Source organism: Hyla sarda, chromosome 3 (genome assembly GCF_029499605.1).
Source record: "Hyla sarda isolate aHylSar1 chromosome 3, aHylSar1.hap1, whole genome shotgun sequence".
Lineage (NCBI taxonomy): Eukaryota > Metazoa > Chordata > Amphibia > Anura > Hylidae > Hyla > Hyla sarda.
In genome coordinates, this window is record NC_079191.1 from 382,367,446 (window position 1) to 382,388,581 (window position 21,136).

Below are 21,136 nucleotides of genomic sequence, written 5' to 3' on the forward strand. Positions count from 1 at the left end.
AATAAAATCTAACTTTTGTTGACATAATATAAGAATGTCTAATCTGTAATTTGATGCCTTTTGGAGATTTTTCCATCTTTCCTTGGCTTCTTCATGCACATTAATACAAATTTTTACCTGGGGTGCCCAAACTTTTGATCCCCACTGTATTCACATGATTATTATATGCCTCTGCTTCCTGCATCCATCTATGCTGTACCATATAAAATCGTATCTGTCATTGATGTATTTTTTCTTCTATATGCGGTTACACCCGCACATTTCTCCACTGATGCTAGGGTCCCAAATAAACTCGGCAGTGTATCGGAACGATGTGTCCATCTTTTCAAGGGCCGAGTAATAGTGGAGTAAGGCTGGCATTCAGACTACATAAATTAACTTTATAGTATTCTGGACTACATAAGTTAACTTTATCCCATTTACCATTTACTTACTTACCACGGACTTGCCCTTGATGCGCAAACTCCCGATGTTGGCTGACAAGCGGAGATGCGCACAGGATTTGATCAGCTGCGCTAACTCCCTGTGCTCGGGGAGCGCGATCTGCTATGCTCTTCTGTATATTGCACATTGTTTACACCATGTGACCTTTCTGATGTCATGCATATTGTTTACTTGTGTTACTATGACTACCACACATCAAACCCGTGAGATCAGATCAGTGAGAGTGGGCTAGCACTCCTCTGTGCTCTCTCCTGTCCTGATAGCACTCCTCTGTGCTCTCTCCTGTCTGATCGCACTCCTCTGTGCTCTCTGCTGTCTGATCTCACTCCTCTGTGCTCTCTCCTGTCCTATCAGACTCCTCTCCTCTGAGGGGGGCTAACCACATACCTGTTTATAGTATGGTGATTGCCCCACACTTTCCAGAGATAAAGGGCCCATTTGACTAGCTACTCTGTCATATGGGCAGGGACACTATTATACAGTGTGCATAGTGTGTGCACTGTGCTAGGACAGGGGTATGCATACTTAATTACCAGAGTGTGCATTCAGTTTTGGCCAGCACTCAAGATATACTGTTTACGGAGCACTGGCTGGAGCTGAATACAAGCCCGGGACAGTCATTTGAAAAGCAAAACAAAAAACTTTAGACATGTTGTAGAGACATGTAACAGCTTGTGAGTGGCTGGCAGAAATCCAATTGTACAGTGAGGACTATGTAAAGTGTTTAGTTAGTGCTGGACAAGCAGGTCTTGTTTTTGTACCAATGTGAATATTGCAGTACATTGTGTTTAGACAATAAACTGCACAAGAAGCCCAGCATCTTAACTGTGTCACTGACTGGTGTTTTATACTATTTGTCAATCTCTACAGAGCTAAACTCCCACAGAAGATTTATTCTCTCTCTCTAAAGGGAGAATATACTATGTTCGTGAGAAGCAGAGTATTAGAAGTACTTGGCTCCTTTGACATTGACTAAAGCAACCTACATGACACGTGAGCAGAGAGGAGTCTGCACATAGTGATATACAGTGTAATAACACTGGGGGGTGTATGACCAATATACCAGGAGACAACCGGTGGGAATAATCAGGTCATAGATATTGCGCATAGGTCTCTTTGGGTCACAATTACTAGCATGGCTACCTAATTAAAAAAAACTAAATAGAACCAAAAAGCAGAAAAGGTTACAAAACATTGCAGGCATTATTTGTTTTCCATGGTATATGTATTTAATATATCTTCAGCTCAGTATATTGTACTTTTGCACTCTGCTCTCTTTCTATTACTTTTAACAACAATTATTTAAATAGCTCAATAAATAGGTGAAAAAATAGATTCTGCTCTTTCCGAGTGATGCACATGTACAGGCCAAAGCAGCTCTCTATATCCTCTAGTCACAGAATGAACTCAAGCTCTTCTAGAGAAATAGTTAAATTTTCAGTGTATTAAAGAAATATGTCAGCATTCTCACGTCACTATATTTTATGTACACCGACAGCCTCAACATTGCCATTAAATCAAACTGATTGATTTTTACTATGGCCTTTGGCTTTCACCCACAATACATCAGAAGTCTATTGCTTTCTTGCCAGCAGACTATCAACAATTGCTTGAGAGATATCCACAGGGTTGCAGGCAAATGTCAGTCTCCATCCAATGAGTGTCAATGTCACTTAAAAACCATTTCACAGAGATCTGCAGACTTTATCAAGGCTTATTGTGTTTTTCTCTCACTGACTACAATACCTATTGTACACAATAATAGGAAGAAGAGCCCCCTTGACCCCATACATGTGCCTTACTGTCTAAGTCCATAGCAAAAGTGAATGTTTAAATATAGGAATTAGCATAAAATGCTTTACGGCTTAACAAAAGGAAAATTCTTGTTTTAGAGAGGATAATAATGCATAGACAAACATGAACATAAAATGTTATACCAGTTAACTTATTGACTGCTATAGAATAAAAATGTAAAAGCTTGTCAATGAAAGACAGTAAAAAAGGTGCAATAACTAAGAAAAAAAACAAAACTAAATTTAAAGCTTTGCCAATCCAAATAGCTATGGACATGAATAACAGAGCAAAGAGCCACTGGCCACCAATTCTTCTCATGTTGGCAAAGGAGAACATAAACCCCCATAGGTGTAAAAAAAAAAAAAAAAAAACCCTATTAAAGAGACATTTCAAGCAATAAATAAACAATACTGTAAAAAGTAACCCACTATGAGCATTTTAATTCCTGAGAATATATTTTAATGTCTTGAGAATATATTTTTCTTTTAGGATAATTTATTATAATGAAACATAAACTAAGTAATCACGCCAAATGTCATAAAGAAACTAGAAATAAAAATAAAAAAATAAATAAAACAGCAGACTATGACTGGCAGACACTAATCTACTTCCCTGTATAATGAATTAATGACTAGTCACTCTTTAGTGGAGGGTCGGAAGGTGGTTTCAAAATACACAAATCCTATGATAGGGCCTTAGAAAGGGTCTTTAGTTGATGTCTGACAACACACTGGTTCATTTTCTCATTATATCTACATTTAAAGAGAAAGGCTGCCCTAAAGGGCCTAAGACGTTTTTTATAAGTACGGTAATTATTATCGTCTGAATAAGTGTTCCTTGGATTTCCCATTCCTGATAATAGGCCTATATAAAAAGGGCCAGTGATCAGCCGATGAATGAGTAAATGCTTGTTCTTTAGCTGATTCAATCTTTTATGCAGCCAATAAAATCATGTGTAAACAATAAATCTGCGGCTGACAACGATGAAGACTGGGCCCACACAATAAATCGAGCCTTGTGAAGGTTTAGTTAACGAGAATCGATCAACAAAATGTTATCAGGAGCCCTTCAGCCCATCTAAAAAGGCCTTTAGGATGGGTTTACATTGCATAAAGTTCATGTGTACTCACTGGACTAAACTGGTTTATCTCCCCGTAAACATAGGGTTGAATTAAAATATGCCAAATATTTCTCTCCCCCAACATCATTATCTGGGGAGAATTGGGAGGCCTGGATAGACATTAAATGCACGGCTGATCCCTCTGTAAATGTATATGGGGGGCCTTCAGGTATTTCCAGTTTGTGTGATCTGTAAAGGCTAATGGTTATATAAGAAAGTTTTGGTATTTTGAACATGATCAAAGAACAGGAAGATGTTAGACCACATTTAGCTTGCCTTCTTAGCATTCTTTTAAACCATCCCACTGATAATATAGCTCAATTTCACAGTCCATATTTCAATGTATATGCTCCTTTCCTACCTGAGCATCTAAAGGGGTATTCCAGGAAAAAAACTTTTATTTAAAAAAAATTTTTTTTTTGTTATATCAACTGGCACCAGAAAGTTACCGTATATACTCGAGTATAAGCCGAGTTTTTCAGCACGATTTTTCGTGCTGAAAACACCCCCCTCGGCTTATACTCGAGTGAACTCCCCCACCCGCAGTGGTCTTCAACCTGCGGACTTCCAGAGGTTTCAAAACTACAACTCCCAGCAAGCCAGGGCAGCCATCGGCTGTCCGGGCTTGCTGGGAGTTGTAGTTTTGAAACCTCCGGAGGTCCGCAGGTTGAAGACCACTGCGGCCTTCAACATCATCCAGCCCCCTCTCACCCCCTTTAGTTCTGAGTACTCACCTCCGCTCGGCGCTGGTCCGGTCCTGCAGGGCTGTCCGGTAAGGAGGTGGTCCGGTGAGGAGGTGGTCCGGGCTGCTATCTTCACCGGGGAGGCCTCTTCTAAGCGCTTCGGGCCCGGCCTCAGAATAGTCACGTTGCCTTGACAACGACGCAGATGTGTCGTTGTTAAGGCAACGGCTCTATTCCGGGCCGGAAGCGCGGAGAAGAGGCGCCCCCGGTGAAGATAGCAGCCCGGACCACCTCCTCACCGGACCACCTCCTTACCGGACAGCCCTGCAGGACCGGACCAGCGCCGAGCGGAGGTGAGTACTCAGAACTAAAGGGGGTGAGAGGGGGCTGGATGATGTTGAAGGCCGCAGTGGTCTTCAACCTGCGGACCTCCGGAGGTTTCAAAACTACAACTCCCAGCAAGCCCGGACAGCCGATGGCTGCCCGGGCTTGCTGGGAGTTGTAGTTTTGAAACCTCTGGAGGTCCGCATGTTGAAGGCCGCAGTGGTCTTCAACCTGCGGACCTCCGGAGGTTTCAAAACTACAACTCCCAGCAAGCCCGGACAGCCGATGGCTGCCCGGGCTTGCTGGGAGTTGTAGTTTTGAAACCTCTGGAGGTCCGCATGTTGAAGGCCGCAGTGGTCTTCAACCTGCGGACCTCCGGAGGTTTCAAAACTACAACTCCCAGCAAGCCCGGACAGCCGATGGCTGCCCGGGCTTGCTGGGAGTTGTAGTTTTGAAACCTCTGGAGGTCCGCAGGTTGAAGACCACTGAGGGCGAATGATGAGAAGAGGATGATGAAGGGGGGGGGTGTGGGATGATGACAAGGGGATGATGAAGGGGGGATGTGTGGGATGATGACAAGGGGATGATGAAGGGGGGATGTGTGGGATAAGGGGATGTGTGGGATGATGACAAGGGGATGATGAAGGGGAGATGTGTGGGATGATGACAAGGGGATGATGAAGGGGGGATGTGTGGGATGATAAGGGGATGTGTGGGATGATGACAAGGGGATGATGAAGGGGGGATGTGTGGGATGATAAGGGGATGTGTGGGATGATGACAAGGGGATGATGAAGGGGGGATGTGTGGGATGATAAGGGGATGATGAGGATGTTAATGACGGGTCTGGATGATGACAGGGGGGGATGAGGTATTTCCCACCCTAGGCTTATACTCGAGTCAATAACTTTTCCTGGGATTTTGGGTTGAAATTAGGGGTCTCGGCTTATACTCGGGTCGGCTTATACTCGAGTATATACGGTAAACAGATTTGTAAATTATTTCTATTAAAAAATCTTAATCCTTCCAATAATTATCAGCTGCTGAAGTTGAGCTCTTCTTTTCTGTCTGGTAACAGTGCTCTCTGCTGACATCTCTGCTTGTCTCGGGAACTACACAGAGTAGAAGAGGTTTGCTATGGGGATTTGCTTCTACCCTGGACAGTTCCCGAGACACATGTCATCAGAGAGCCCTTTTTTTTATCTACTACTAATAATACAGGGCAGGCATCTGAATCCTATGAAAATCATGGCACTTATAATAATGTAAGTGTTCTAGTACCCGGTCTTGAGAAGTTTTATAGGATACAATTCACATTAGAGGCAGTTAATTATACCACCTGTAATAGACCAGATCAGATGTGTGGTTAATAGACCCTATCAAGGAAAAATAAATGATTCCTCTGCTTCCGATACCAAAGATATAATTTAGAAACCCAAATGACAAGGCTCATTCCTCATGTGGTGACACTTTATATATTAAAGGTAGAATAACAACTCACAAGATGTGAGAATGATTTGTTCTAAATTAATCTAAAATAAGCAAATCCCAGTTCTAAAAATGACTAATACCTGAATAGATATATGTGTTTAATATTTTGCAGAAGTTACATATGAATATGTGCTAGTTGCATTTCCCATTATACGGTAACTCAGGTACGGTAGCATCAATCTTAATGTGACAGTTCCTCCAGGCATAGAGTCATGTCATGTTGCCTGGAGTCTTGTTAGGGGTCTAAATGTCGGCTGGGAAGGTTGTTACAAAGGAGGACTGGCCTCCAGAGTCCAGACACACGCTAACAAAATTACACACACAGGATCAGTGTGGATATCACAAGCCTCTCGCTGCCGCGGACACCTGATATCTGGAGCCCAGGTGTGCGGTAAAAGATAGGGAGAGTAATTTAAGCAGCAATGGATCTTTCTATCAAGCTGAGATGCTGACACTTTGCTATCCATCCTGTGTTTCAATGATTTATAATTATGAAGGATGATATGGCACTTCTGCGGCCTGCAGATAGGTGAATGTATTAGCCTTGGAGAAATGACTATTATTTTTGCTCACATTTTATCCTATTTTTTCCCTAACTAGGCTACATATTATTAGATCACATGCTGCAGACTTAATATGTGTTTTTGCAGTTATTCCAAGAGATTCTCAGATCGTCTCTCAAATGGCTGCTGCAACTGCAGGATGTAGACAGGAGTAAACTACTGCAGAATGGGGTCCTATAAATGATCTACATGGATGCAGTAAGGTTATTTAATGGTGACTGTAAGCTACTGAGGTTTGGGCATCAGTATTAAAGAATGCCACCTACATGGTACATAAAAGTGCAAGAAAGCCAAGAGAAAATGTGCCTTGCTACCCCATAGCAACCAACCTGAGCTCACTGTACATTCCTCAAACTGCTATTTATGAGAAACCAGGTATGATTTCTATCAGGCAATATTGGGGAATAAAGGTTAAGGCATTATTCACTTTATAAAAACATATCCTCTATCCAAAAGATTAGAAGATAAGTGTCTGATCATGGAGGTTCGACCGCTGGGATCCCCTACCATCTTCTAAACGAGGCCTGGCTCTCACGTCTACATGCACAGGTCCACCGCTTGTACCCAGCCCACTTTGGCCCCTATGTTCAGAAACAAGCTCTTGCTGAACAGAATAAATGGCCCACTCAGCCTCAGATGTGGTTGGCTAGTATCCTATAGGCCCCATATACAGTGATCCCTCCAGATACAATGGCTTTAAGTAACAATATTTTCAACATAAATTGGTCTTTCCTGTACCAACGTAAGAATAAGAATTGCTGGAAGATCCAAACAAGCTGAGCAGGTATTTTACTGGTAAAATAGTTTCCCATATAGTTTTGGGCTCAAGATACAATAGTTATAACTAACAATAATTATTGGCCCAAGGTTGATAATACTAACTTGAGAGATCACCGTACATTAGTGTACCAGTTGACTGTACTAGAACCGGTTGAGTGTTTAATGTGTAAGCCTTCTGACTCTGCATAATCTGTCGAGTGTGTGTGAAAGATCAGACATGCTGGATTCATCTTCCCAAGGTGAGCACCAGAGCTGCCTGACAGCAGGTTATTCTCCATTCTCCCCATTCAGAGCACATGAACACTTGACCAAGACAAGTGATCATGTGTATGGGGTGAACGAGAGAAATAGCTGTTTAAGGTATAAGAGAATCTTTATTGATGCATACAAAGTTGGGTGGAATTTTTCTACTCTGGGAATCCATGTCTTCTGGTTAGCAAAGCCTTCCACATATACACTGTGTATACATGTTAGTCTATTGGACATCCAGGACCAGCACAGATAGAGATGAAGGTATCGAGTCATCTTTTTTATATAGTTTTATCTGACTCTGCAGATCATGGATGTCCAGGAAACCAGTGAATGCATGTCCAATGAGTTTAATGGAGGTTTCTAAAATATATGTTACATTATATGATCCTCCATTTCCTGTCATCTTGCGAATGACAAACACATGACAACTAAAACTTGGATCTTTATTCAGGGTACATGTGTAGTCCAAATACAGGTCTAACAGGACAGCCAACAATCCTCTCAGTCATGTCAAGCTTTGCCATGACTAAAAGCATTTTTTTCTGGCTGAAAAGCCTTGGTTTGAGCTAGCCTGCATTTGGACTCTACATGTATCCCAAATAAAGATCCACATTTTATGCTGCACGCTCGTGTGCTCAAAAGTACTGGGTGTGGTGAGCTGGAGTTAAAGGCTGCAGTAATATGCCTTGGAAGATACATTGCAGCATACACCTTAAACTGAATATTTAAATTGTATTTATAAACAAAAGGTACAAAGTAGTACAAGAAATTCTTGGGCTTTAATAAGTAAAAAAAATTAAAAAAAATCCCTGCAACAAAAAAGCACCAGCAAAATTTGTCAATACATGAAATATTTTCTGTTTTGATTGGCTTTTATTAAATATCTTAATTTAAATTTGAAAAAAAAAAAAAAAAAACATGAATGAATCATTTAGTGTAGTTATTACTGAATAAATACAGACATTAAACAAATAATTTAGTGAAAAGCTATCCAGAAAAAACACTCCATTGTAGTTCTATACAGAGTAAGAACACTGCTGCGGAGGGACTGAAATAGATTTTATTTGTTTTTAATCTCAGGGGAATCTCAGTGTCAGGAGGTAGTTAATGTTTTAGATGTTGATTTCTCCCATTAGAAAGAAGCTCAGGCTATCTCGCCCACTGGCTAGAATGCAATATGTCAGCTCTGTACTGCATGACCCGAGGTCATCTTTTCATTTTCCCATTTTCTCCTTAGCTCCACATAAAAGCTACATATCTCAGAAACCTTCGAACACCCGCATCCAGCTCCAGGGAACCAACACATTGCAAACTTTGTTTTAAGAATAAAAGCTCTAAAACTTTACCCAGCAAGTCATAAATCCTCTATTTGATAACTCTAACAAAATTTATAGTCTAACACACAGATTTTTTTTTTTTAACTATTAAAGAGCTAAGATAACCCGTAAAGTCTTTGTAAAGCAAAATAACACTGTTTGATGAAAATGCTAAAGGAACTTGGGATAGGGGGGCTGGGGGGGGGGGGTGGAGGGGGCTCACATAGGGGAATTAAGTCTCCCCTCGGCACAACTTAAGCTGCATCTATATAAGTAAGGCTAGAAATGATGGAACAGGCACATCTCTATATCAAAGTGGTGTCAATATTTTTTAGGAAGGTATCCCATGTTGATTTTTCCTGGAGGGCCAATGCTTTACAAGGACCGCGCTTAAGGCGTGTCCTGAGTGTTAAAGGGAACCTGTCAGTTTCTGGCTGCCTGAAACAGAGACAATATATTATTACAATGATGTGCGATTCATTCTGGAACACTTCACTTTTAAGAAGTGAAAGATTTAACACCACCTGGGAATGGAGCTGGGCGAGCCTACAGCGGCTTCTCCCTGCCTTGCTAGCTTATCTGACAGATCTCTCCCTATTTGTGTATCAAGGCTAGCGTAGAGGGTGCAAGCAATCTGGGACAGCCTCAAAGACGTGAAGTCCTGCTCCCGGTCAATGTTAGAACTCGGATTACTATGAAATTTTGCCGCAGTTTAGAGGGAATCATTTAACATTAACAGAGTTCCTGTCCAGTTAATGCTGCCCATAGGTCCAAGAAGCATTAAACTCATAATAGGCACCCTTTAACCCCTTAAGGACCAAGCCTATTTTCACCTTAAGGACCAGAGCGTTTTTCGCACATCTGACCACTGTCACTTTGAAGCGCAACTGTCATGAAATCTGGGTGCAATAACCTGCACACAGCCTTTGTACTGTGTGCAGGTGGTAGGTATAGCAATGTTTTTACCTAAAATTGCAGGCTTTCATGACCCCAAAAAATGCTTTTGATCAAAGCCACTGCCAGTCGGATAGGCGTGGCGCGAGGTACGCAATGCCCTGCCGCCACCACCACGCCCACCCCTGTATGGCAGCGCTGGGACCGCTGTGTGATTGACACACAGGTCCCAGCGCATGCGCCCTTCAGCTCATCTAACGTGCGCTCCCCCAGCGAGCGCTCGCTCCCGCTGTAGTCTTCCTCCTCAGTGCGCCTGCGCAGTGCTAGGTGCAGAGAGCACGCTTCCTCTCGGCCCCTAGTATCGGAAACTGTCCTGCTTGCACGTGCGTCTCAACCAGAGAGATTAAAGAACATAACTGGCACGAGTATAATAACCAGCCATAAAAGGGGAGCTGAAGGGCGCATGTGCCGGGACCTGTGTGTCAATCAAGAGCATTTTTTGGGGTTATGCCTGCAAATATTAGGTAAAAATATTGCTATACCCACCACTTGCACACAGTACAAAGGCTTGTGCAGGTTATTGCACCCAGATTTCATGACCGTTGAGCTTTAAGCATTAATAACTCTGAGATGCTTTTACTTTTCATTCTGATTCCGAGATTTTTTCGTGACATATTCGACTTTAGGTTAGTGGTAAGTTTTCGTTGATACTTTCTTTACATTTAGCATTTTTCTAAATTTGAAGCTCTCTCCTTGTAAGGCAAATAGACATTCCAAATAAATTATACATTGAATCACATATACAGTACTTCTACTTTATGTTTGCATCATAACGTTGAAGTGTGTTTACTTCTGGAAGACATCAGAGGGCTTCAAAGTTCAGCAGCAATTTTCCAATTTTTCAAAAAAAAATCTAAAATCGGAATTTTTCAGGGACCAGTTCAGTTTTGAAGTGGATTTGAGGGGCCTTCATATTATAAATACCCCGTAAATTTCCCCATTATAAAAACTGCACCCCTAAAAAGTATTCAAAATGACATTCAGTAAGTGTGTTAACCCTTTAGGTGTTTCACAGGAATAGCAGCAAATTGAAGGAGGAATTCTAAATCTTCATTTTTTTACACTCTCATGTTCTTGTAGACCCAGTTTTTGAATTTTTACAAGGGGTAAAAGGAGAGAAACCTTCCTAAAATTTGTAACCCAATTTCTCTTGAGTAAGGAAATACCTCATATGTGTATGTCAAGTGCTCTGTGGGTACACTACAAGGCTCAGAAGGGAAGGAGCGACAATAGGATTTTGGAGAGTGAGTTTTTCTGAAATGGGGGGGCATGTCACATTTAGGAAGCCTCTATGGTGCCAGAACAGCAAAAAAAAAATAATAATAATAATAATAATAAACCACATGGCATACTATTTTGGAAACTATATCCCTCAAGGAATGTAACAATGGGTACAGTGAGCCTTAACACCCCACAGGTGTTTGACGACTTTTCATTAAAGTTGGATGTGTAAGTGAATAAAACATTTTCCACTAAAATGATGGTTTTCCCCAAATTTTAAATTTTTACAAGGGGTAATAGTAGAAAATGCCCCCCAAAATTTGTAACCCCATCTCTTCTGAGTATGAAAATACCCCATGTGTGGACATCAAGTGTACTGCAGGTGCACTACAATGCTCAGAAGAGAAGGAGTCACATTTGGCTTTTGGAAAGCAACTTTTGCTGAAATGGTTTTCGGGGGGCTGGTCCCATTTAAGAAGCCCCTATGGAGCCAGGAAAGCAAAAAAAAACAAAAAACACATGGAATACTATTTTGGAAAATACACCCCTCAAGGAACGTAACAAGGGGTACAGTGAGCCTTAACACCCCACAGGTGATTGATAGATGTTCATTAAAATGGGATGTGAAATGGAAAAATTCAATTTTTTTACTTTAAAATGCTGGGGTTACCCCAAATTTTTCATTTTCACAAGTGGTAATAGAATAAATTGTCACCATAAATTTGTAAATACATTTCTTTAGAGTAAGGACATACCTCATATCTGGGCGAAAACATCTCTGGCGGGTGCACACCAGGTCTGGGAGGAGCAGGAGCGCAGTCAGGGGCCTTGAGAGTCTACATAGCTGCCTATGGAGCCAGAACAGCAGGACCCCCGCCTCCCCCCCCTCAAGGAGCTTAGATTACTAAAATGGGGTAGAGTGGGATGTAAAATCATAAAGGTTATGTTCCCAGAATGAAAACCCAGAGCATAGCCAAAACTAAAAAATATGCCCACACCCCAAACCCTATGCTCTGAATCATTATTCTGGGAACGTGATGTGTGTGGCCGTCCCTAAACTGTTGCCTCAAATGCGCACCCGCTCAGGTGGAGAGAGAGCGCTGCGCATTTGAGGCAACATAAAAAGTCCCCGATTATAGTGACTCATTGACCCATGATCCATTTTTGGAAAAAATACCCCCAGATCATTTTTTTTATTTTTTATCAAAGAGTTTTTTGGGCAATTTTGTGGTTTATGAGGTTAAAACTTGGAATGTTTCTCTGGACTTGGTACATTGGGGTAAAATTATGGAAAATTTAAATGAAAAGGGAAAATTTAGTACTGCATGGAAGTGTGATACTCCCTGAAGCAGTTTTTAATGCAGAGGCCCGGATTATCGGGGCAAGTGTCACATTGAGTGGTGGTGTCCTTCCGTATCCCCCTCTTGTGACACACACAGCATTATTTCTGGGATCGTCCCTTCTTTCCAGTGGGGGGGGGGGGGGGGGGATTTCACCTGGAAAGTGTTGGCCTGGGACGATCCTGGCACCTATATTTTCAATTTCTTGGGAAGTACGGCCTGCTTATCTTTATACCTGACCAGCAACAAGTTTTCATGGGTAAGGGCATGGGACTCACCCTTGGGCATAGGTGTCTGAACAAAATTTTGAGGGAGGCCTCTCTGGTTTTTCCGCTTGGCCCCACAAGCGGACCAAGCGTGGTAACCCTTATCCAGCAATGGATGCACAAGGGCCCAAACGAGTTTCCCGCTAACACCCAGAGTGGGGGGACATTCTGGGGATTCAATATGGGAATCTCGTCCCTCATATACTCTAAACTTGCAAGTGTACCCAGAGGTACTCTCGCAAAGTTTGTAGAGTTTCCCGCCATACCGCGCCTGTTATATGGGGGAAAAAAATGCTGCGGCCCAAAAAAAAAAGGGGGGTTAAATGCAGCACCATGAACCCCTAATAGGGCCCAGGTCACGCTTAAAAATCTGCGGTGGACCTTTGAGGACCTATTAGGGGGTCGGAGGGGGGGGGGGAAATGTTTTACTTTTTTTTTTTTTTTTAACCTCCTGCCGGTCCCTTTACTGTAAACTCACCCTGCAGTAATGGATACTTCTTCAGCCGTGAGGGGCTTAGATCTCACAGAGGGGGGGTCCCTGGCTCTCTCTCACAGCTCTGCCTGCTGACTGAACGCGGTGGATGAGCAGAGCTGTGAGAAGTGGACATTAATCCCTCCCCTGCCGGCTGCTATTGGTCGGACGATCGTCCACCCAATAGCAGCGCTCCTGGGGGGAAACAAAATTGCAACCTCCCCATAGATAAAGGAGGTGATAGGGGGTGTATTCTACACCCCTGATCACCATGTGTGTCCAGGTCATCGGGTCACACATAACCCGTATGACCGGAATAGCCGCAGATCGCCGGTGTGAATTCACCAGCGATCGCCGATATGGGGTGGTCTCTTGTTTGAAAACAAGTTTGCCCCACTCAATGGAGCTAATCCACATTACAGCTACCCAACATAGAATTCTTGCAGATCCTGCATTGACGAAGTAACCTTTGGGGAGCAATGAGGCATCCATGTGGTTTCCGTGTAAATTGTATTACAGAATGCACATAAAAAATAAAAATGTGTGAACAAAACCTTAAGTTTTGTTAGATAACGGAAGCAGCAGCCTGATGTTTCTTTCTGCATACACCCTTATCCTGGGCATATTGGAAGAGAACGCTGCCACAGAGGTAGATAAAGTTGCACTATTGTTAGTTCTGTTTGAAACTGTCTCCTGATATTGCCAACACCTAAAAGTCGTATTTGGTCACACGCAGCACAGTGTAGCCTAGGCACAGGCTCTAATGGCCATGTTAGGCACAGGCCCTTGCGACTTAGTCGTAACCCTTTGATGAAGGAACCAATTATGCCTTCTAGATGGAATTTAAACCATTGCCATATTGTTACATTACAACTATCCAGTTGGACTCAAAATGAAGCGTTTTATTTCTATGTAGGTTACTGAAATATGGAAATTGCTTTTTCTGTGTGAGCTAAATTGTAAAATTATACTGTAATCCTAGCACAGTAAGAAAGAAGGTAATTCAATATAATTTGTGATTTAATTCCAGCTTGTTGATTTACATTTCGCTTCCCAACCCAAAATGTAACTTTTAAAGGACAGGTTCACCTTTCAACACCACTGTATGGCTTACTCATCTTGTTATGTAAATTACATCTGAATGTACAACTTAACAGGGTAAATACACTGGTTGATTTATGGCGCACTGATTGAGTTAAGGCAATTCTTATGGCCCATTCTCTTTTACAACCCTGAAGGGAAGCTGAACTTAAATTCCTCACCATTCTCTGTTCATATAGTTAAGAGATTGTTTCACTAATCTGCATTCTGCAAAGTGCCCCAAAATGCAGTGCAACAGAGAGAATTGCATTAGAGTTGCTCAGCTGTCAGGAATGTCTGTTGCCCATCTATTGGCTGGCAACCAGCAGAATTGTGAGTGCAGCTCTGGACTATAATACCAAATGTAAATGAAAGTCAGAGTAAAGTAAGCAGTACGCTGATTTAAAAGGGGTACTCCGGTGAAAACCTTTTTTCTTTTAAATCAACTGGTGGCAGAAAGTTAAACATATTTGTAAATTACTTCTATTAAAAAATATTAATTCTTCTTCTACTTATTAGCTGCTGAATACTACAGAGGAAATTCTTTTCTTTTTGGAATGCTCTCTGATGACATCATGACCACAGTTCTCTCTGCTGACGTTATTATAATAATAATAACGCTTTATTTATTGTTGTCCTTAGTGGGATTTGAACCCAAGTCCCCAACAGTTAGCTGTGCTAACCACTGAGCCACCATGCTGCCCTTAGCATACATCTGCTTATATTGCTGCTGAGGAAAAGACTGAGTATGGTCTTGAAACGCATCCAGCCCCCCCAATACGACTATTGAGACCACTTACATAAACCTTTGTGAGTCCCGCATCGATAGGTGTCTCACCTGGTCAGTTGTCAGCCACGTACGCGCGCCTTGTAGCCACGAGGACGCGACCGCTACTCTGAATAGAAGCGCTGGAGCTACAACATTTGGAGCCCACCGCCAGTCGCGGCACCTTCACCATAGGAGACGGCAGAGTCCTCCAACAGTATCCTCTCCCGCAGTGAGAGATAACAGAGTTCGTTCCAGTAAAGCGCAAAGGAGAAAGTGCAGGAGAGATCGCAGTATCTCCAACCATCCATAAAAGCCGCAGGAGAGACCGCAGGAGGGATCGCAGTATCCCCAAAGAGCAACAGCATCCTGACAAGTACCGGTCCCGGGGCGGTGAGCATAACTGTATCATTCTACTAACTGTTACAATTGCCGGCAATTATTACAATTCTGCTACCAAGTGATATATTAACTCTGTTACCAAGGGATATAACAGCGCTACACTGATATGCTTTAACGAACTGGATACAAACCTATTCAACTATTTATAGGTGCCGTGGCTCTACAAGGGCCCTGTAAGTCACGGTACTTACCACGTCTTACTAATAATTTGATTACTATAAATAATAAATATCATTATTTAACCTATTTAGCCAGTTGTGTCCATACATCATTTATTCTGAGCCCCAATTCTTTCTTGTAAAATATTATCATTTTCATTCACCTTGGGTATAGGTGATTTTTTTGGGTAGCCCGGGTTGCTGTTGGTTACGGTGAGGACAAAGAGCCACTCCAAATCCCCCTTTTTTATCTAATGTACAAATATGTTTAGCTTTCTGCCACCAGTTGATTTAAAAGAAAAAAGGTTTTCACCGGAGTACCCCTTTAAAACCTACTTGATTTATACATCATACGAAATTTGGTCTGGAAAAGGAGGAGGAGGCTTCTCAATGTGTTGGTCTTTTGGAGAGGTTTAACGGTATTAATAATATCAACATCCTGGTTGTGAATTATATTGTCTGTGTGAATCTACCTTTGCACCTAGAGATTACTCCTTCATGGGTAAGTTCAGATTGGCAGATCTTTTGCCAGTTTCCTGCTGCGGCTTTAAGCAGCAGCAGATTAAGCTGACTTCAATAGGGTCTTCTGTAGATTTTACACTACGGAAATTCTAAAACCTGCCGTGGGAAATTTGCTAAAGATCTGCCTGTGTGAACATACCCTAAAAAGGTTTTCCAGAACTTTCCTATGGATACGCCATCTTTCACCGTTTGGCAGGATGCAGACACCCGGCACCCCCTTAATCAGCGGTTTGCCATCCTGCACTATACAGTAATAGTGTCCGGAAACTCTTTATTGTATAGTTGTGGTTGCTGGGTAACTGCAGCTCAGTTCCCATTGAAGTGAATGGGAGCTGAGCGGTAACTTAGGGTCAACACTATACAATGAATGGCACTTCAAGTTGCATTCACTATATAGTGTGGGGCGCTGAACAGCCGATTAGTGGAGGGCCGGGTGTCGGCAGCCTGTTAATGACCTGTCCTGCGCAAAGCCCCTTTAAATTTGGCTTTCTTTAACAGTTAAAAACCACATGAAAACATATCACATACACAAGGGGAATATGAAAATGCATGCTGTGGAAAATATAACACAACCAGCATTCTACAGAGAGATGTGTATCCAGATGTAATTGGGATAGGGAATAAAATAATAGCTTGTATCAACACATATATAGAAAAGCTTCATTTAATAAAAAATTATAAGCTTTCATACAGCGAAACCAAATTTCATAAAGCATAGCTGCAGACTGGTATTAAAACTCAAGCCAATGAATGAGCATATAAAAGGCTGGTAATTTCAAAGGCAGCAGTACATGAAGAAGAAATACAATAAACTGTAGAAAACATGATTATATCCACAATCAATATTTTATTCACTACAATGTCAGATCTAAAAGTGTCAATGTACTGTAACAAAACAAAGTTTCAAAGACATTATAGACAAAGATATGTGGCGTAAAGGGAATTGAACACACAATCCCAAGCAGCAGTTTTTAAATTGAGCATAGCCTTGTTTGTAGACACAGCACTGGCGGCCCCTCCAGAAACACAGAGACATGTTCAAAGCTTGAGCGTTTGCTCTATTGGGTCATCCCGGTGACAGGGCCGTCAAAGTGCTGCAATGCAAAAAGATGACCCTTCTCTGTTCTAAATCAGTACATACAGAAACTCTCTCTCCACCAGTGGTGAGCAGACGCTTCCTGATAAATGGCGTTTATTACAAGGCATGCTGCACGCTGATCCCTGCTTTGTATGGAGGAATCCAAGTGAACATGCAAAATCCTAATCCAGGTTCAAAAGAGTAAAGAGGGAATCCATTCTTCACAAGAACAGTTTAACACCTTGAGCTCCCAGGCATTTTTATTTCTTTCTCATACTGCGTTATGGTCTCGCTTTAGAAAAAAACATGGGTATAATTCAAGCTCAATGTTTAGATCACAGGCGAAAAGATGGGTAAAAATAGGCAGGCTATCCAGTTATACAGCATATCCCCTACACAACCATACAATTTAATACAAGTCTGCTGCTTTACACTTCCAGCATTTTGTGTTTTTGAAAAGGATGTAAAATCATTAGGAAATTGGATTTGACTTTGAATATCGTAAATTGTCATGAGAAGGAGCAAATATACGCACCATTGTTAAGCAAATTTCTGGTGAGACAGCTGATTTCGCTATAAACGTGTCTTTTCTATCCAACCCTAACATTCTCCTCTATTCTAGGACCATGCTACTGGCAGAGAGCAGTTACACAATCTTGGCGAATGTCTTTCAGATAGTCTATTTCCTCTAGTAGTACTTTGGTGGGACCTTGTAGTGCAAGACTGCTAACACTTTTCATAGACTTCAATGCAGTCTATGTAAATGCAGCAAGAGTGGGCACTGATGGTACTATCACTATCCAGCTTCTGCCTGCCCAAAGCATTTGCCTACAGAGATCCTGGAAAAGATGCAAGAGGGAATTACTCATTTTGTTTTCATTTTTTAATCTATTCCTATAATTATTTGGGCCTATATTGACTGCCCAGTCTGTTATAGCTAAAATCTTAAGTGCCTTATGAGAAAAAGTGCATGTTTATATGAGCTTAGTGTTATTTTCCACACATCTGTCATCACAGGCAAGTGTTCCTTTAGGTCTGACTGAGAAACTAGTGAAAGTAATTCTTTTTCATCCACCACTACAGAACATGTATTGTCTTTGCTGGAAAAAATTATGGTGATTTTGGTCAAATCTTCCTGGTCTGTTAATATGATACATTTCACATCACTGAGGGAATGCACCTTTATCTGGTCAAAGTGTGAAGATGAAGGACTCAGGATGTCAAAGTTTGGCTGGAATGTTCCATCATGTACAAGAGCAATAGATGTATTAGTAAGTGCCAGTGACATAAATGCACATTGCCCATGCATATCTTCTAGCCTGACTGACGTGTAAAGCAACAAATGCATATCTCCTAATGCTGGTTTTGTTCCATTTGTATTTTCATGTAGAAGATAAGCCACATCAGCTAATGTACTCTTGAAGCTACAAGTCACTTTAAAACCATTAGAACAGACAAGGTCAGAGAGATCTGCATTCCAGTCAGTTGACAACTCCATCAAATCCCTACTAAAGAGCGGATGGCTACAATACTTGGCATAGTCTGACTCAATCACTTGCATTTTTGTTAAGACCTGACATAGCCTCAAAGTACAGCTATGATCAAAGGTAAATATAGTCACAGGGGACTCCTTAAATGAACCAAGGAGCTGTAGGCTTTGTCCTCCGAAACCAATGTGAAGTTCCTTCACTGAATTTATGGAAAGATCAAAAAGAAGCATAGATTCAGTTTCTGAACATATTATGAAGTTCAGACTTGACGTGGACAAAAGTAAACAGGCAAGTCGAGGTTTTGAGTGACTCTTATTTCCAACAGAGAGCCAGTAGACACATCCACATTCATTCTTTTCAATGCACAGGTCTGGCACTGTAGCGAGAAAGTGATCAAGAATTTCATCCGCGTGGCAATATCTTAGTCCCAGAAACGTATTTGGAAATTTCAAAAATGAATGTGGAAACAACGTGACAACGTCCATCTTAACCTCTTCAGATTTACTAACATGGCGGTCTCTATTATCTTCTCTCTCTTTTCTTAGAGAAAGCTCAAACAGCAGTCGCTTCTCACCATCTGTACTCCTTTTGCTTGCTGGACAAATGCTGTAGACCTTCACCTTGTTCTTAGGTGGATCCAGAACTTCAGATTCTCCTTGTTTCTGGTTTGATTTTATTAACTGAAAAGAACTCACGAAGTGCAAATCTTTAACGAGCGACAGACCTGGAAGATTCCAAGCGCTATTTTTTTGCACATCATATAATCCCTTTGCTTGCTTAATAACATTTCCTATAGTTGGCAGCTGCCTTTCTTTATAAAGATAAGAGAACTTGCTGAAGAGATTTTGCAAACTGTATTTATAATGTGTTATATCTTGGCACAAAGAGCTATTGCTGCTCACATCAGAGTCACACTGGTAAGCAGGAGGCTGTTGGAGGATACCCTGGTGAGTTGAACAGAAACACTTGTTCTCCTTTAAATAATTTTCAGGAAGCATATTGGTCTCTGAGAGATTACAGTGAAATAAATCTTTGCACTTGCGTTGCTCATTATCAAGCGTCTTCATCTCGGAGGAGGACATCTGCTGGAACAAAGTCCGGTCAGGTTCCATTTTCAAGAAATCACGGTCACTAGATACACTCCCTAAATACTTCCCTTTGGTCTTGGCAGGAATTTGTTGAGAAGCAGATGCGATATTTTGATGAGCATATTTGCTGTTCGGGAGATTTCTACTGAGAAGGTGACTTGGTTCACGTTCTATGTCAGACAGAAAGTCAAAATATTCACTAATGGATGATCTATTTTTCCCTTTCTCATTCTCTTCCTTCAAATGTTTCTCTTGAGAGTCAGAACATTTTTGTGTGAAGAAGGAATATAAATTAGCAGTCGCAGGATCCAGATTCTGCCTTTCATCCAACACCATCCTGCCTTGTCTCGTAGGCGGTGAGGATACTGTTCCAATCTTGGGAATAGACATCTTTCTACGATTTGCCTGAGGACGTAGTACTTTCTGTTTAAAATGTTAAAGAAAGGAAACAATCTAACATTTCCTTTATGTGCATACATTTAATTCCAGTGAAGTGATAATTGTGTGATTGGTGTTGATTTAGGAATTACCCATGATTCCATCACTTTTTTTATGAATAGTTTTGTTTAATTATTTTAATTTAGACATTAAGGCATCTTAATCATCAAAATGACAAAAAGTCCATCAAGTTCAAACTAAATCCCTACTGTGTTGATCCAAAAGAAGGCAAAAACCCTCATAAGGGTGATGCCAATTGCCCCATGACAGAAAAAAATTATTTCCCGACTCAAACAGATTTAAGAATATAAAAATTCAGAAATTTACACTTGGTCTGAACTGCTATATTGCTCCCCCTAACATCTTGGAACAGTACTAAATAAATACGGTACATGCTAGCAACACTATGTTAGCCACAACATCAGAGCTAAACAATAGCATGGAGTGGAGACCTATTCTGCCACGAGGCCTCCAAAAGTCAAGCCCTCTGCTTAGTAACAAATGATATTGGCAAAACTTTAAAAAAAAGAAAACATTGCCCTGACGGGCCGATATTCTAAGGTTGGCCATACACATTAGATAGCTGTTGTCTAAAAGCCGTTTTTCCTGGGGACCCCAGCTGGGCTCAGCACGTGTGTGTTCTAAATGTGTTTATGTTTTATTTTGAAGGGGGGGGGGGGTTAACTGGTACATGACACAAAACAGTTTCAAGTGATTTTAAAATGTAATGTTAGCAGCTCAAGGCAGAGCTAAATTTGTCATTTAGTACAAATCATTGTGATAAAACCAATATGTGCTCAAACAGTTAAATGTCTAATTTATCTCCATGTGTTTTTTTTTTGCCAAGCAAACTAGTTAGTAAAGCATTGTACAACAGCAGCATTCTCCTTATGGTTCCCCCAGATGGCTGAACCATTGTTTAGTTCATAGTTATGATTCCAAGAAAATGTGTGTTCAGCATAGGAAGGTACACAGCTGCCAAAAGCTTCCAGCACTGTTTACCAAGGAGTGTACAAAACTGATCCAGCCAAGAAAATCCAACACAGCCTGGGACTAGGGATCGACCGATTATCGGTATGGCCGATATTATCGGC

General features: G+C 41.5%; 1 protein-coding gene and 1 long non-coding RNA gene across 4 annotated transcripts in view; one reads left to right on the plus strand and one right to left on the minus strand.

The window, feature by feature from the left end:
• Positions 1-21,136, minus strand: part of KIF16B (kinesin family member 16B) — a 372,668-nt gene that overhangs the window by 110,549 nt on the left and 240,983 nt on the right. The window contains exon 23 of one of the 3 annotated variants that reach the window (XM_056567899.1): positions 16,934-20,027. The exons of the other annotated variants lie outside the window; for them this stretch is intronic. Within the exon in view, the coding sequence (XP_056423874.1) occupies positions 17,964-20,027 (2,064 nt within the window). The 3' untranslated portion in view covers positions 16,934-17,963. Of the gene's footprint in view, positions 1-16,933; positions 20,028-21,136 lie in introns of those variants that run through there. 3 annotated transcript variants of the gene reach the window in all.
• Positions 1-21,136, plus strand: part of LOC130362834 (uncharacterized) — a 37,057-nt gene that overhangs the window by 8,317 nt on the left and 7,604 nt on the right. The gene's annotated exons all lie outside the window — the stretch shown is intronic.